General features: G+C 51.3%; 1 protein-coding gene across 1 annotated transcript in view; it reads right to left on the reverse strand.

Moving 5' to 3' along the window:
• Nucleotides 1–12,120, reverse strand: part of Gabbr2 (gamma-aminobutyric acid type B receptor subunit 2) — a 332,778-nt gene extending 320,658 nt beyond the window's left edge. The window contains exon 1 of the mRNA XM_042697162.1: nucleotides 11,791–12,120. Within this exon, the coding sequence (XP_042553096.1) occupies nucleotides 11,791–12,120 (330 nt within the window). The remainder of the gene's footprint in view (nucleotides 1–11,790) is intronic.
• Nucleotides 12,121–14,457: the final 2,337 nt, after the last annotated feature.

Here is a 14,457-nt window from a genome sequence, read left to right on the forward strand (position 1 = left end):
CCATGTTAGGGGAGGAGCAGCTCAACCAAGAGGCATAAAGGACTACGTGGCTGAGTCCAGAGGAAGAAGGGGACAGTGCCAGCCATGACTGTCAGTGGATAAGACCCCAGAAGCTTCCAAGGCCGTGGGTATTTTCCCAATCTCAGAACAATGGTACATCATGAGCAGGGAGGGTCCCTGTGCAGGGTAACATCCCTGAGATGCAGACAACACATAAAATCAGCTGCCATATTGCCCCGGACTCACCCAAGCCAGCTCACTTCTCATGCCACATGAGAATGACTCCTGGACTGCTTCCCACACACACCTTCTAGGGCTCAGCGCTTTCTAATGTACCTTCACAGGAGCCATAACATGTCCAGACATTAGCTTAACCATTGCTTAGCCAAGTTACTCCAGAATACACAGAGGAGGCCCATTGCTGCCCTAGAGATGATCTAACAGGAGATGCACACCAATGCAAACACGGATGCCCAAGTAAACACAACAGAAGGCGACAAGTTCCACAAGTGACAAGTTCTCTAGGTGTTAGAGATGTATGTGAGCCAGGTATGTGGACATACTCCAAGTGAGAAGAGCCTGCCTACCTGCCAAGCTGAGTGTGCAGCAGAGTAGGTAGGCTGGGAAATGGAAGAGGGTGGGGCTGAATGAGAGGGAGCAGTGAACAGGTGAAAGTCACATGGGAAAACAATGTATCAATTCCTGACAAACCTTGCCCTGGCTCTTGAGAGCCTAAGACCCTGTGTGACGCTGGGTGACACTGGCTCATGCCACTCCACTTGGCTGGCAGTAATGTTCACTAAGTCACTTGCCCTTTCTCAGCCTCCTTTTGTAAACATGGATCTCACTAAACTGTAGCAAAAATGACATGAAAGAATCACATGCAGCACTTGATGTGGGCATGACAGGTGGCAAATGCCAGCCCAAGGAGAGTCAGTCCTGCTCAATTCTCGCTCCCTTCATTGACCTACTTGCAACTAAGTCATCCTTGTGTCCCTTGCTTAGGACAATGGCATCAGAAGCTCGCTACAGATTTCCCAATATTTCCACAATTCCCAAAGACTGACAGGGAGGGGCTGTTTGACCCCTGTGGATGCTAGAGTAACAGCTGAATTGGTTGTTCCTCTCATCAAAGTCAGGGCACTCTTTTAGCTGGGCCAATGGAGGCATTATTGTGGGCTCTGGTTGGATGCCCCAGAGTAAGCAGCCAGGTCCCTGTGTGCCAGTTAAATCCCTGCCACAATTCTAGGCATTTTCAGAAACGCATCCCTGAATGGGTAGTTCTCAAAACAAAGCGATTTGGATAATACAGTGATGATTATTATAAGTATGGCTGCTGCTTTCAAAAATCTGTTTCCTCTGAGCAAAGTCAAGTGGATCATGAACAGTGTGAAAATATCATTTTCTCTGTGGCTCCTCCTGACCCTGTACCACGAGAGCAGCAATAATGCCTCACTCCATAAAGTCCTTCCTGGGCTAGATTCTCTCAGAACATTGACTGATGAGGTCCTTGCCAAATGGCAGGAGAAGAGGTCAGCTTCCGCCAGCCGCCGTGGGCACTGATGAAGACAGATGAGTCCGTTTACTCCGTACCATGGATGTGCCACTAATTTTCTAGATGACAATGACACTTCATCCTTCCAGCCACATAGAGTACCGAGGGAGACCAGGAAAGTGGAAAATTGGCAATAGATTTCGCCAAGTCAGTCCAGGAAGGCATCACAATGTCCAGGCCTCCCATGCAGGGAAGGATTTTCAAATTCAAATTCCATCTCCTAGCCCACTCCCTCTTACTTTACTCATTACTCTAACAAATTTGGTTATCTGATTTGAGATCCACACTTGTTCAGTCACCAGCGGAGAGATGCAGGTTGGGGAGCAGGAAGCAGTGCTCACTATGAGGTTAAGCTCTTCCAGTTCCTGAGTCAGTAGAGACCGTGGAAGAGATGAAGAGAGAGTGCTTCCAGTCCTGGAGTAGGGAGCCTGGAAGAAGTCTTGCTCTTCAGGAGTACCAGGGGACCTTTTTACTCACACTGCCCACATCTGCCACTACACTACCTGACTCACAGATGGCTTGGCTTCATTCCTATACTAGGACCAAAGCCCAGCCTCACCCCCTCAAGCTCTCATGGCCTCTGGAAATGGGAGTAGGATATGGGAACCTGGCTCCTAAGTTTTCTATTAGCACACTGCTCCAATAAACTGGCATCCTCAAGTCAGAATACCTTGCATGTTCTGGAGAGTATTTTTTCTCTGGGTTTCTGCTGTTCCTCAGAAGATGCTAAACCTATTTGTCAGGAAAGAGAAGTCTGACATCAGCTTTATACATAACCATCTATTAGAAGATCCAACCAGGAGTTGATGGCTTGTGCCTATAATCCTAGCTACTCTAGAAACTGAGATCAGATGATTGTGGTTCAAAGCCAGCCTTAGCAAGAAAGTCTGTGACACTCTTTATCTCCAATTAACCAACTAAAAGCCATAAGTGGAGCTATGGCTCAAGTGATTGGGCACTAACCTTGAGCAAAAATACTAAGGGACAGCACCCATGCACTGACACATAGCTTAAAAAAAATAGCTGGGCACTGATGGTTTGTGCCTGTAATCCCAGCTACTCAGGAGACTGAGATCCATGCTAGCCTGGGCAAGAAAGTCCATGAGACTCTTATCCTTAATTAACCACCAGAAAACCAGAAGTAGAGCTGTGCTAAAAGTGGTAAAGCACTAGTCTTGAGCACAGAAAGCTCAGGACAGTGCCCTAGCCCTGAGTTCAAGCCCTACAACAGAAAGGAAGGAAGGAAGGGAGGAAGGGAGAAAGGAAGGGAGAAAGGAAGGGAGGAAGGGAGAAAGGAAGGAAGGAAGGAAGGAAGGAAGGAAGAAAGGAAGGAAGGAAAGAAGGAAGGATCCAACAAGTACCTTTTCCTCTTTTACACCTGCATACTATCAAATAAGAACTTCAAAGGATGAATAAAGAACTGACAGAAAGTTCACCCCACGTGACTTGGCACACAAAGCAATTCTTCCATTTGTATCAACTACACCCATTAGTTCAATCCTCTTACAACTGAAGAGCTAGAATCGAGGCTTTTAGATCTGTTTGTCTGATAAATATCTATGGAGCTCCTGCTCTGTGCCTGGCCCTAACAGACATATCCGTGCTTGTGCTCCTGATGCTGAGGATAGACAGAGCACCTCTATCTGATCTGCAGGTCACAGAGAACGGCAAGGACTTCCCTCACAGTCTCAACAACTTGCTGCACCAGGGCTTTCCGCAGGGTTTCTAACTTCCTGCAGGGTCCCCTCTCTCACATCTTTAGCCTGGCACACCTGTTCCTCCCTTAGACAACCAGGTACAGAGAGGAAGGTGCCTCACCAGCCTGGCTGGTTGTTACATAACCACAGAGGAGAAGAAGAAAAAAAAAACAAAATAGCAGATGTAATGCAGCTGCTCTTTGGGCAAACTATGCCAGTTCATTTTCTCACCTTCCTAGAACCAAAATAAATAGCAAAAAAAAAAAAAAGTGTGACATAAGAATTCCCTTACATCTCTCTCCTAGACAACATGGAGAATGGCCAAGCAGGTGCCTGATGGGGGAAGGCCCTTCTAGCCTGCCTGTACTGACGCTGTCCTGGATGAATTGTATCACGTTTACTTGTGTCTGTCTTTATTACCTGGTGGACAGGGAGCTCCTCAAAGGCCATGCTGCCTCTCGTCCTCATGCAGGATCTGGTAGAAGGTCTCTCCATCAGTATGTGTGTGGGCTCAGGGCACTGCAGCAGGATAGGCAGTGTCCAGGGCAGCCATGTAGGTGTTGGGCTCCCTTGTCTTTAAGGATAGAATTAACAAGAGTAGGTACAGTTGGCTAGAATGGCTTTCTGTTTGGGACATCTCCTCTGGATAGATTCTAGAGCTGCTTTCAGGCCTAACAGGAGACCCCCCTTCCATAGGCAGGCTTTGCTGCAGAGCTCTTGGTCAGTCTAGATAAGACTTCCAAGAGCTGTCCCTTAGTGTGAAATTCCTCCAGCCCAAGTCTACTATCTCCACCCCCTCCATTCACAAGTATCAGAAGGTCAACATGGTCTGGGGATCTCTCCCTACCTATTCCTTCATCTTTCACAGACATCATCCCTAAGCTTTCTGACATCTGGAAATATTGCCATCTTCTTCCTAAAAGACACAAAGCGACAAGTACCCATAACATCACCTTGTCCTCTATTTCCTGTCACCTTGGAAGCTAGATGACTACTTGTGGCCAGTGAAATAAAAGCAAAGATGACATGTATCTCTTCCAAGTAAAATGGCTAAAAATCCAACGTGTTTTCCCATGCAATCCTCCCTAATCACACCATCTTGAAGAGAGACCTAAAGGTGAGAGAGTAACCAAACAAAAGCAGCTTGCTATGTTGCAGTATCCCTATGTCGCCACTTGCAGAGCCCCCAGGAGGGCCTCAAACATACACAGGACTTGGTGTAAGCCAATACAAATTTCATGTGTTAGGCAACAGAGAGAAAAAGATGTTTGTTAAAGCAGCAAAGCCCAGTCCACCCTAACCACAGGCCTGTATCCTGTATACTTGCTAACCACCTCTGTCTGCACTACTGTCTCAGACTTCCAGCTTGCTGATTTTCCCAAGATCTCAGGTCTCTATGCAGATGCCAATGTTTCTCTCTGCCCATAAGAAAGTAGGGAAGGCCAAACGCACAAAGAACCCCATTAAAGACGAATCCCCCCCAAAATCTCTACTCAATACTAGTACTAATCAGGCCCTTAGTGAGTTAATTCTACCCACTCCCCTCTCTCATCTCCTTTTCAAAGGTATTTAGGGACAGATATGGTACCTGTCCAGGGCTGAGGAAATGGTGGGAGCTAGGATGGCCATGGCATTGCCTTTATTTGGAGCAACTCAGGAGTTGGTGTTGGTGAGAACTAAAGAAGACACCAACAACTTGGGAGCCAATTTCATTCTGCCATAGGGAAGATTAAGATACTACCAAGGAGGTGGTCCAGGCAAACCATTCCATGAGATGCTAACTTACAAAGCACATGGATTCCCTGTGGTTCCCTTTAGGAAGCATTCATGCATACCCACCCTGCTGGCCCCCACCAATAAGACTGACCCTACCACCAAGAACCTAGAGCCTTGCAAAGGAGAAGAGATCCATGTGGCTGTGACAGGAGACAGCAGGAGAGCCCAGAGGGGAGACACACGAAGACACATTTACGTCCTCTGTCTCTGCCACGCAATGCCCAACACAAGATGACCAATAATACTGCCTTATATTGACATTACATTCAGAGCTCTCCCATTCATTCTATCTCCTGTTCATGCCAACCCTTTGTGGTCCCCGTCACAAGCCTCACATTGCACAAAAATAACAATGGTAAATACACGGTACTTAAAAACTGCTATATTGGAATGAAGAGTAGCAAGTACTTTCCATTACTCACTGCATACCAAGCATTGATAAGGCTGTTAGTACACCAGTCCCATTTTATAGATGGAAAAATCAGCAAACTGGCATGTCCAAGGTCACCAAGCAGGTAAATGGTACTGTCATAGAGACCCTGGCCCTGAAGCTGGGTTCACACTCAGGGACAAGCTGAACTTATACTGAGGCCTGGAGGTATTGCAGGAGCAAAGGGAAGTCAACAGGCATCTTATTCCATGCTGGTGCTGCTTCTCCCAGCTAGTACCTGCCTGATGGCCCTGCTGGGCCTCAGTGCTGCCCCTTCTGCAGCTCCACTCAGGCCCCAGCATCTTTTCCTACAGCCACTTAATACAATGCTTCTTAGCTTCTCAGTCTCCAGCCTCTACCTTCCTATCAGCCTCCATCCCATCATGCTCAAGTTCAGAAACTTCCCAAGGCTCTCATAGCTCAAGCTTCTTGACACATATTCAAGGCCACTCACCTTCAGCCTCAGGCTCCACAAATCCTGAACTCAGGTAAAAAGCACATCAAACACATCCTATACCTTGCAGCCTCCACCCTTCGATCTTGAGAACCCTTCCCAGGGGGAATTGTCAGGATCCAATTCCCATAGCTGTTGCCTTTCTATGTCTACATTGTCTTTGCTCTTCCAGACCTATCTTGACTTCACTCCCCCAGGAGCCTCTGTCTAAATGTTCTGGTACCTCTCTTCTCTTTCTCCAGTCTACTATTTCCCTAATGCCTACTGTTGTCAACATGACCAGGCCCATCTGGCATCTATACCCCCCCTTGAAGACATCATCTGTCTCCACTCTGTATTCATGTGTTTGAGTGGGGCTGACCTAACTCCCTCTAACCTCACAACAGCTGGAATATACATGCTAGCACATGTCCCCATCCTGGCTCATCAGTGTCACGTGAGTGATGGTGATTGGCTGGGAATGAACACGTGACCCACTTCAAGCCAATGAGATCTGAGTCTTGACTTCTGCTGAAACAGTTGGGAAAGAAACCTCTCTCCCTACTGGAGTTTCTAAGCTGGGAGTGTACAAACCTTTAGCTGTGGAGGCCATCTGTGCCACCACACGTGGACAGCTTGCTCCAGAGTGAAGCTGACAAGAAATCAGAGCCAAGATGCAGAGAGGGAGATATTTTTAAAGATCTTATTTGAGTCTCTGGGTTGAGCCATGCCCAAACACAGCACATTCCAGGCTTGTTCGGTGATATGAACCTGAATAACCTGGATTTCTGCAACAAGAGTTCTAAGCACTATACTTCCTAAGGGCTGGATGCTAGGTGGTGCAGCTACAGCCACAAAGAAAATGTGAGTCTGATTCTAAGATATAGAGCACATGTGCTATCTTTTTATTTTTAATAACAGCTGTGTTGATATAATTCACATACTCTTCTAGGATGTATGAATCCATGGTTTTTTTTAGTACATTCACAGAATTATGCAACCATCTCCACTCTCATTTTCTATCCTGAACTGAAAATGATGAGTACATTCTTGCTCTGGTTTTTATTCACTGATTGTCTCTCTCAAGTCAGGGCTGTGGTTTACACCTTTCTGCAGCACAGTAGCTCCTGCAGGTGCACAGCAAACACCTGAAGAGCTGTGCTCAGTCCTCCCTCCCCCCAAAAAAGAAGCTCAGCCTCAGCCTCCAGTTGTCTGAATCCCTTCTAAAGCATAACAGATAAGAGAATAGACATGTGATGTTGGAGTAATAGGCATGTGTGTCAATCACTGGGTTTTCTATGGTAGAGTCCCACATCAGGATGGTCTGTACTTCTTTGGAATCCTGAACTTTTTCTTTAGTCTACCACAGAATAGTCTAAAAGAAAAACAAGTGGAACATAAATCCAATAGCTTAGGAGTGACTAAACATGTACATACCCAGGTAATAGAATAGTATACAGCCACTAAAAATCTTCTTTACAAAAAGGATCTGAGAACATAATACCCAGGATATATTGTTAACTCAATGAAATAAAGTATAAAAATGTGCTTGGCATAAAATTCAACTCATGATATAGTAAACACAACCAACTGTTGGGAAATTATCCTAATTATGAGATGCAATTATTTTTGCATAGGTAGATTATGGGAAATTATTTTCTTCATGCTCTTCTATAATTGTCAATTTTACTGAAATTAACAATTGAATTGGAACTCCAACATTATTTTTTAATTTTTTTTTTGTCAGTTGTAGGGCTTGAACTCTGGGCCTGGGTGATGTCCTTCAGCCCTTCAGCTCAACGCTAGCACTCTACCTCTTGAGCCACAGCACCACTTCTGGCTTTTTCTGCTTATGTGGTGCTGAGGAATCGAACCCAGGGCCTCATGCATGCAAGACAAGCACTCTACCACCTTCCCAGCCACCTCCAACATTATTTTTAAACTCATTCTTTGGTTATTATTTTATATTACTGATTACCAAAGAATGAGAAACAGCCACATAGAAAACATTTCTGACTCTTCTATAAAACTTTTATTTTTTGAGGAATCCTCTTCCAGATGCTTTTAAGTCAAACACATAAGTAATGTAATCCACCAAGTTTACCTTTTTACCTGGACTGATTTTACTAAGCTTCTGGGAAGCTTAGAGTAAAAAAAAAAAAAAAAAGTAAATACAAAGCCATGCCTGTAATCCCAACTACTCAGGAAGCTGAGATTTAAGGGTCATGGTTCGAAGCCAGCCCGGGGAAGAAAAGTCCCCATGAGACTCTTATCTCCAAATAACCACTCAAAAATCAGAAGTGGCACTGTGGCTCAAGTGGTAGAGCGCTAGCCTTGAGCACAAAGAGGCTCAGGGATAGTGCCCAGGCCCTGAGTTCAAGCCCTACAACTGACAGAAAAAAAAAGTTGATACATAAAATAACTGACCAGACACCAGTGGTTCATGCCTGTAATCTTAGCTATTTAGGAGGTTGAGATCTGAGGATCATGGTTTGAAACTAGCCCAAGCAGCAAGTCCATGAGACTCTTAAACTACTCAGAAAAAAAGCCAGAAGTGGCCAGGTGGCTCAAATGGCAGAATGATAGCCTTGAGCAAAAAGAAACTCAGGAACAGTGCCCAGGCGTTGAGTACAAGCCCCAGGACCAAAACAAAACAATAATTATTTTTGCTTTGATATGCTGATTTCCCTGCTTTCATAAAGTTTCTGATGCTTTCCTTTATAATGTCCGTGTCTGGCTTGTGTTTTCAATTGATGCAAATCATCCTTGGGAAAATTAGACAAGTATTTGCTCAAGTGATTTGTATGATACCAGGAAAGCAGAGGTTCTGACAGATGGATGATCAATTGCCATACTTCATTTTTACAAACACGTGGCAATGAGTTCTTTGAAAGTTTGGTTGGTTTTCTAATCATAGTAAAGGTTTCAACCTAGAAAAATACACGTGGGAGGCCCTTTTATTGAGCCAGTCCGTCCCCAGTGACCAGGTGACCCCATTCCTTACTAAATCTCCATCTTCTTGCAGGCTGTGTAGACCCAGATCTATTCTAGTTCCGCATTCCCACTGGCTATTGAAGCTACTGAATAAAAACAAACAGCAACAAAGCCAGCAAAAATCTGCTTACCACATCCATCCTGCATTCAAGTCCTTAGACAGTAAGTGACATGGCTGGCAAGTGATTAGGCAGCATATACAATCCACAAACACAGACCCTCTGAATAAGCCAGAACAAACCCACACATTCTCCAACAAGCCACAAACACCCTTCGGGTGGCCCTGAATTGTGCTGCAAATTACCCAGACTGATCCTCTGGCCAAAAAGAAGAAAAAAAAAGCGGGGGGGGGGGGGGGGGGGCGGGGAGAGAAAAAAGAAAAGCCAAAACTAAAAACATGACATCTCTAAAGATAAGGTCACTTGAAAAATAGTAACTAATTATATTACCTGGGCACTCTCCCAAATGTGGTACCTCATGGCAAGAGATAATATATTTGATCCTCAGCCAGAATTCCTTTTTCCGGGGATAACTTCCCTGACTCTCCAGGAGACTTCAAAAGCAAGTAAAAGACAGAAGTGCTCTTCATATTTTAGTTGTGACCATATTTTATCCCACCTAAAGCCACAGGGGTCTTACTGGTGAATCCACAGGAAGATGGGAAGGTAGAATCATTTGTCAAGTGCTTACAGCATGTCAGACAGAGCAACAGAGGCTGAGCCTGCCTGCTCAAGGCATCATGCTGTAAGTCTCCTATTGCCACCCTGCAGGGTTTATAACAAACAGTCCCACTGTTCCAACCTGCGTATCTAGGCTACAAAGATTAGATACTCAGCTCAAGGTCACCTGGGAGGAAGGTAACAGTGTCTGAGTGGACTCCATCAACCTTCCCCAAAGCCCTGGGTCAAGCTCTTTCAAATGGCCAAAGACCTGCCTGATACTGAAACTCGCCTCTGTCCTCTTATTTACCACTGTTGCCTAAACATTCCCACAAACTGCGGGGTCTCTGACTGCCTCATCCTCTTGACTTTAGGCCCTCTCACTTAGAAAGTCATCAAGACATACTCACACCCTGAAACCAAGTCCCCTCCACTCAGCTACTCACAAACAGGCTGAACAGAGAAACCTGGGGAAGGGCAGGAATTGCTGGTGGAAACATTTTGCAGCTGGCGTTATTTGGTAGTGATGCAAGCAGGGCTGCCCTGTCTGCAAATGTTTTGGCCTCCCAAGAACCGGCTCTCCCTTCCAGAAGATTAAGTATGGAAGCAACAACAGAGAAAAGGTGCCAGGAGGACATGCCTGGGTGTAATTGCATGGCTCTCCACGTTCGTGTGCCAGACAAGTGCCCCCAGAGAACTTGAAAGGCTCAGGGCAGAGAAGAGGGCGACAGGAATGGCATTCGGAAATGATTTCACAGCCGGTTAGCCCTGTACAGCCACCCAGCAGGCATCCTCCCGGGGCAGAGGCCGTCTTCTCCCCACCCCGCCGCCTGCAGCAGCCTTCCCGCACCACCGCCAACTGCCACCGTTTCCTTCACCTTTTATTTACAGCAGAGCAGACTGGTTCATCAGTGAAGCGGGGGAGGTAGGGAATAAAATACAACCCAGATTCTGTTCTTTCCCGGGGGACATAAAAAAGACGCGGGGGATGAAGGGGGCCTGAGGAGGAGAAGCCCAGGTTGCACTACTAAACCCGGTGCGATCCTCCTCCCCGAGAGAACTCTGCACCTGAGCTTCGGACACAGGCACCCGGGAAGCCCGGGGGATGCAGGAGTCAAGCCCAGCGCTTTGGCTGTGCTTGGCGCCATGGAAGAGGCGCCAACGGAGCGCACGGCACGGGAAATCACTGCCCCCTTCAGGCCGCATCTCAGATGTGGTGGACTGGCTTGGGGGCTCCCGCAGTCCGGAAAAAACTCGCGAACCCGACCTTGCGCGGCCGGCGATCGCCCCTCCAAGGCCTCCTCCAGGGCGCCCCAGCCCCACGGCGGGCAGAGGAGGTCCGTGCGGAGGCTTCAGGAGAAACCCAAACCGATGGCGTGGGGACGGAAAGCTCTAGGGTTCTCGGACTCGACTCCGAGAAAGAGGCCGGGAGGGAAGCCCTCTGCTGCGCTCTTTTAAGTCCGTGCCCCGGCTCCCGGGACGCTTCAAGTCTGCACTTGGATTAAGTGCGCGCCCTGCAAGCCACCGGCCAACAGCGGTGGGGCGGCCCCGGACACGAACACGCTTCTAAGCGCAGACCTTCCAGGGCACTCTGAGCAACGGACCCGGGGAGGTGAAGGGGGTCTCCCTCATACAGCCGCCGGGGTTACGGACAGCGCCCGGAACACCCGGCAGCGGCGCGGCGCGGCGGCGGAGCCCCGGCCCCACGCCTGCCGGCGCTGGGTGTGCTCCTTCGCTTCGGGCGCGCACAGCACGCCCAGCGCGGCGGGGCGTCCCGGCCCCTCCGGTCCCGGAGCCGTCTGGACCTAGCGTGTCCGGGCTCTCCTGTGGGGGGCTGTGACAGGCCGCAGCCCCCGCCGGTTTCAGCCGGCCCGGCTTAGAGTCAGTGCGCCTGTTCCTCCCACCTGGCACCTCACGGCCCCGGGAGCGGCACCTGGGCAGGGGCAACCACTGCAGCAGGCCTTTGGGGTCCACCTTCTCCGCTCCCTTGCTGGTTAAACACACACACACACACACTCCCTGAGAAAGATGATGCTCCTCAAATCTGGGTACCTGCTATGCCAGCCAAACCCAGCAGGACCCCAGGGCTGAGCACTGAGTACCAGCCCCGCGGTGCCCTCGGCTGGCACGGGCGGGTTCGTCGCGGCTCCGGCCAAAGACTAGAGCTTGCCCAACACTCCCCCCGCCCCCCACCTCCCCGCCGCCCCCGGAGCCCCGACGGCAGCGGTCGCCGGACGGTCCCTCACCTCGGTGTCGTAGAGCCGCAGGTCGAGGAAGTAGGGGCGCAGGAGCGACTCGTTGCGGATCTGCTCGATGGCCAGTTCCACGGCGGGAAGCACGCCGCGCCCGATGCTGCCCTTGGCCACCTCCTTGGTGAGCGGCATGAGGCCCATGATGGAGAGCGGGGGGCTGCTGGGCGGCGGCCGGGGGGCGCCCCGCGCCCAGCCCCAGGCCCCGGGCGCCAGCGGCAGCAGCAGCGGCAGCAGCAGGAGCAGCAGCAGGCGCGCGGGCGGCGGCGGCGGCGGCGGCGGCGGCGGCGGCGGCCCGGGCTGCCCGGAGCTCCGCGGGGAAGCCATGCCGCGCCGCGGGCTGCGGGCGCCGGCTCACTCGGCCCGCATGGCCAGGCCCGGCCCGCCGCCCGGCGCCAAGCTCTCCCGGCGGCGCCCGCGCAATGGCGCCGGCTCGGGCCCCGGCTCCGGCTCGAGCTCCTGCTCGCTCAGAACGGCCGCGGCAGCGGCGGCGGCGGCGGCGCCCGTGACGGATCAATCACGCCGGGAAGGGGTGGGAGCGAGCGCGCCGAGTGCAGGAGGCGGGGAACGAGCGAGCGAGCGAGCGAGCGCAGAGAAGGGGGGCCGGCGTCTCGGTGCTCTCCTCTCTCCGGCACGGCCGCCCCACACCGGGCCGCCTCCGCCCGCCCCCGTGCGCTCTCCGAGCCGCTCTCCCGCCCGGAGCTGCTAGGCGGCAGCCCCTGGAGCCCGGCCGGGGGAGGGCGGGCGGCAGGAAACGCGGGAGGCGAAGGCGAGGCTGCTCGGTGGCGGTGGCGGTGGCGGCCCGGTGCGCGCCGGGGGAGGGGGAGGCGCTGGCGCTGCGGCGGCCTCAGGGAGGGCAGAGTCCTCCCGGCAGGCGCACGCTCGCGCCCCCCGGGCCTTCGCCGCACCTGCGGCCGCTGCCCGCCGCCCGCCCAGCCTGGGGGCGGCGGAGGGAGGGGTTGGGAGCTGAGCTCCGCGGGGCGGGGGGGGGGGGGGAGACAGCGATCAGGGAACCGGGTCTGCGCGCTGCCACACGCAGGGGCTGGGGCCGCCTCGCCCTCCGCTTCCTGTAGCACCTGCTCGGAGGGTGAACACTTGCTTCTCGCAGGCAGGTCCCGGCGAGCAAGTCTGCCTTCCACGAACGCGTCCTGGAGGCACCTACAGCCTGCGCCCTCGTGTGCGGCGGAGTCCGAGGGCCCTGGGGTGCGCCCGCGCCTGAAAGCCCCTGGATGCTAGGCTGTCCGATCCTTGGGACCTGGACGGAGAACACCTTTTCTGGTGGCCACCGGATGCCTTTGGCCAACCCCAGGGAGGGCCTTGAGTGTGTTACCATTTGACCTCCGGGAGGCCCCCACTCCCCGAGGACCCCGCCCTAGAACTCTGCCCTGGGTAGGAGCTGTGTCCCTAAAGCTAGAGAGAGGCGGCTCCCCGCCCAGCCCAACTTGACTCTCTCCACGGGTTTGCCTGGCCACACTGCCAAGCAGACTTGGGCCAAATGTTGATGAGATGGCATAGACCTTAGGTCCTCAAGTGCCTATCCTTGAAGAATGGGAATTGGCTCATTGTAACTTTAAAACCTTAGGAGCTGATTTCGAGGGACACCGTAAAATAGCAAATCACAAAACATTCTTAAGCCTGAACCAATCGATCATTGGTGGTCTGTATCCACGACCTTGTAACAAAGGTAAAAGTTTACCCTTCACGGAGGCTTGCTACCTGCCTTATAATGTAACCAGACCACAGCCCTGTTATCTACCCCCTCTCCCCCCATTACGGGAGGAAGTCTGCTTGCCAAGTATACAGAGAAAGCCACGAAGGGGGACTGGAACAGAGAGCCAGCAGGACCTGTTTATACCTGCAGGGTGCAGAAAGTAGGTAAGTATATACCTGTGCTGACTCTAGTAGTCGATCTGCATTTGGAAAGAGAGCTGGATCGGATTCTGCCACAGACCTGCTCTTTCAGCGCATCCCTGAATCCCCCAAGACAGAAGACCAGAGCAGAGGCTGAGCAGAGCTGCTGGACAGTACCTTGGACAGCGCCAGTGAAATCAGGCCAACTTTGCCTGCCCCAGCTGTTCTTTGTAGGCTTCTGTAGGCATCACCTCCCAGGCTCCCTTTACTGTTCCTTCTTCCCCCAAGGAGGCTTTGCATGAGCATACCTCATCTGAGCATCTTCACCATGACCCCCCCACACACACACAAAAGAGGTCCAGAAGCCAGCATAGCCCTAGGTGCTCACTCTGCCAGTATTACCACTCGACATCACAGACATCCTCCATCCCTCTGGCACCTGCCCTTTCTCAGCAACTCAGCTCAGGGTTCTGAGCAACCATTTTCACTTTTTTCCCCCTTAGTCATTTGTGTTTTCCTTGTAAACTGTGCCAATAGAGAGTATCCACAGATGCCTACGTTAGGAAATAAGTTAAAAGCTGGGAGAACTTTGCCTGACATTTACTAAGGTTTTGAAGGCCTTGCCTGGTATCCTGCTTTTCAGCCTCTCTGTCTTTACTGATGGAGTGACCTGGCCCCAAGACACATGGGCAGTGACCAGTCCTGAACAAAGGAGCTCCATCTTCCCTGCTTGGCTCCAGGCCAAGCTCTGATCTCATGCCCTACTTTGCACACCTGGGCATCCCTCTGGCTCAGACCTCCTCCAGGCTTGGC

This window comes from Dipodomys spectabilis, unplaced genomic scaffold (genome assembly GCF_019054845.1).
Source record: "Dipodomys spectabilis isolate Male_0828 unplaced genomic scaffold, ASM1905484v1 ptg000006l, whole genome shotgun sequence".
Classification (NCBI taxonomy): Eukaryota; Metazoa; Chordata; class Mammalia; order Rodentia; family Heteromyidae; genus Dipodomys; species Dipodomys spectabilis.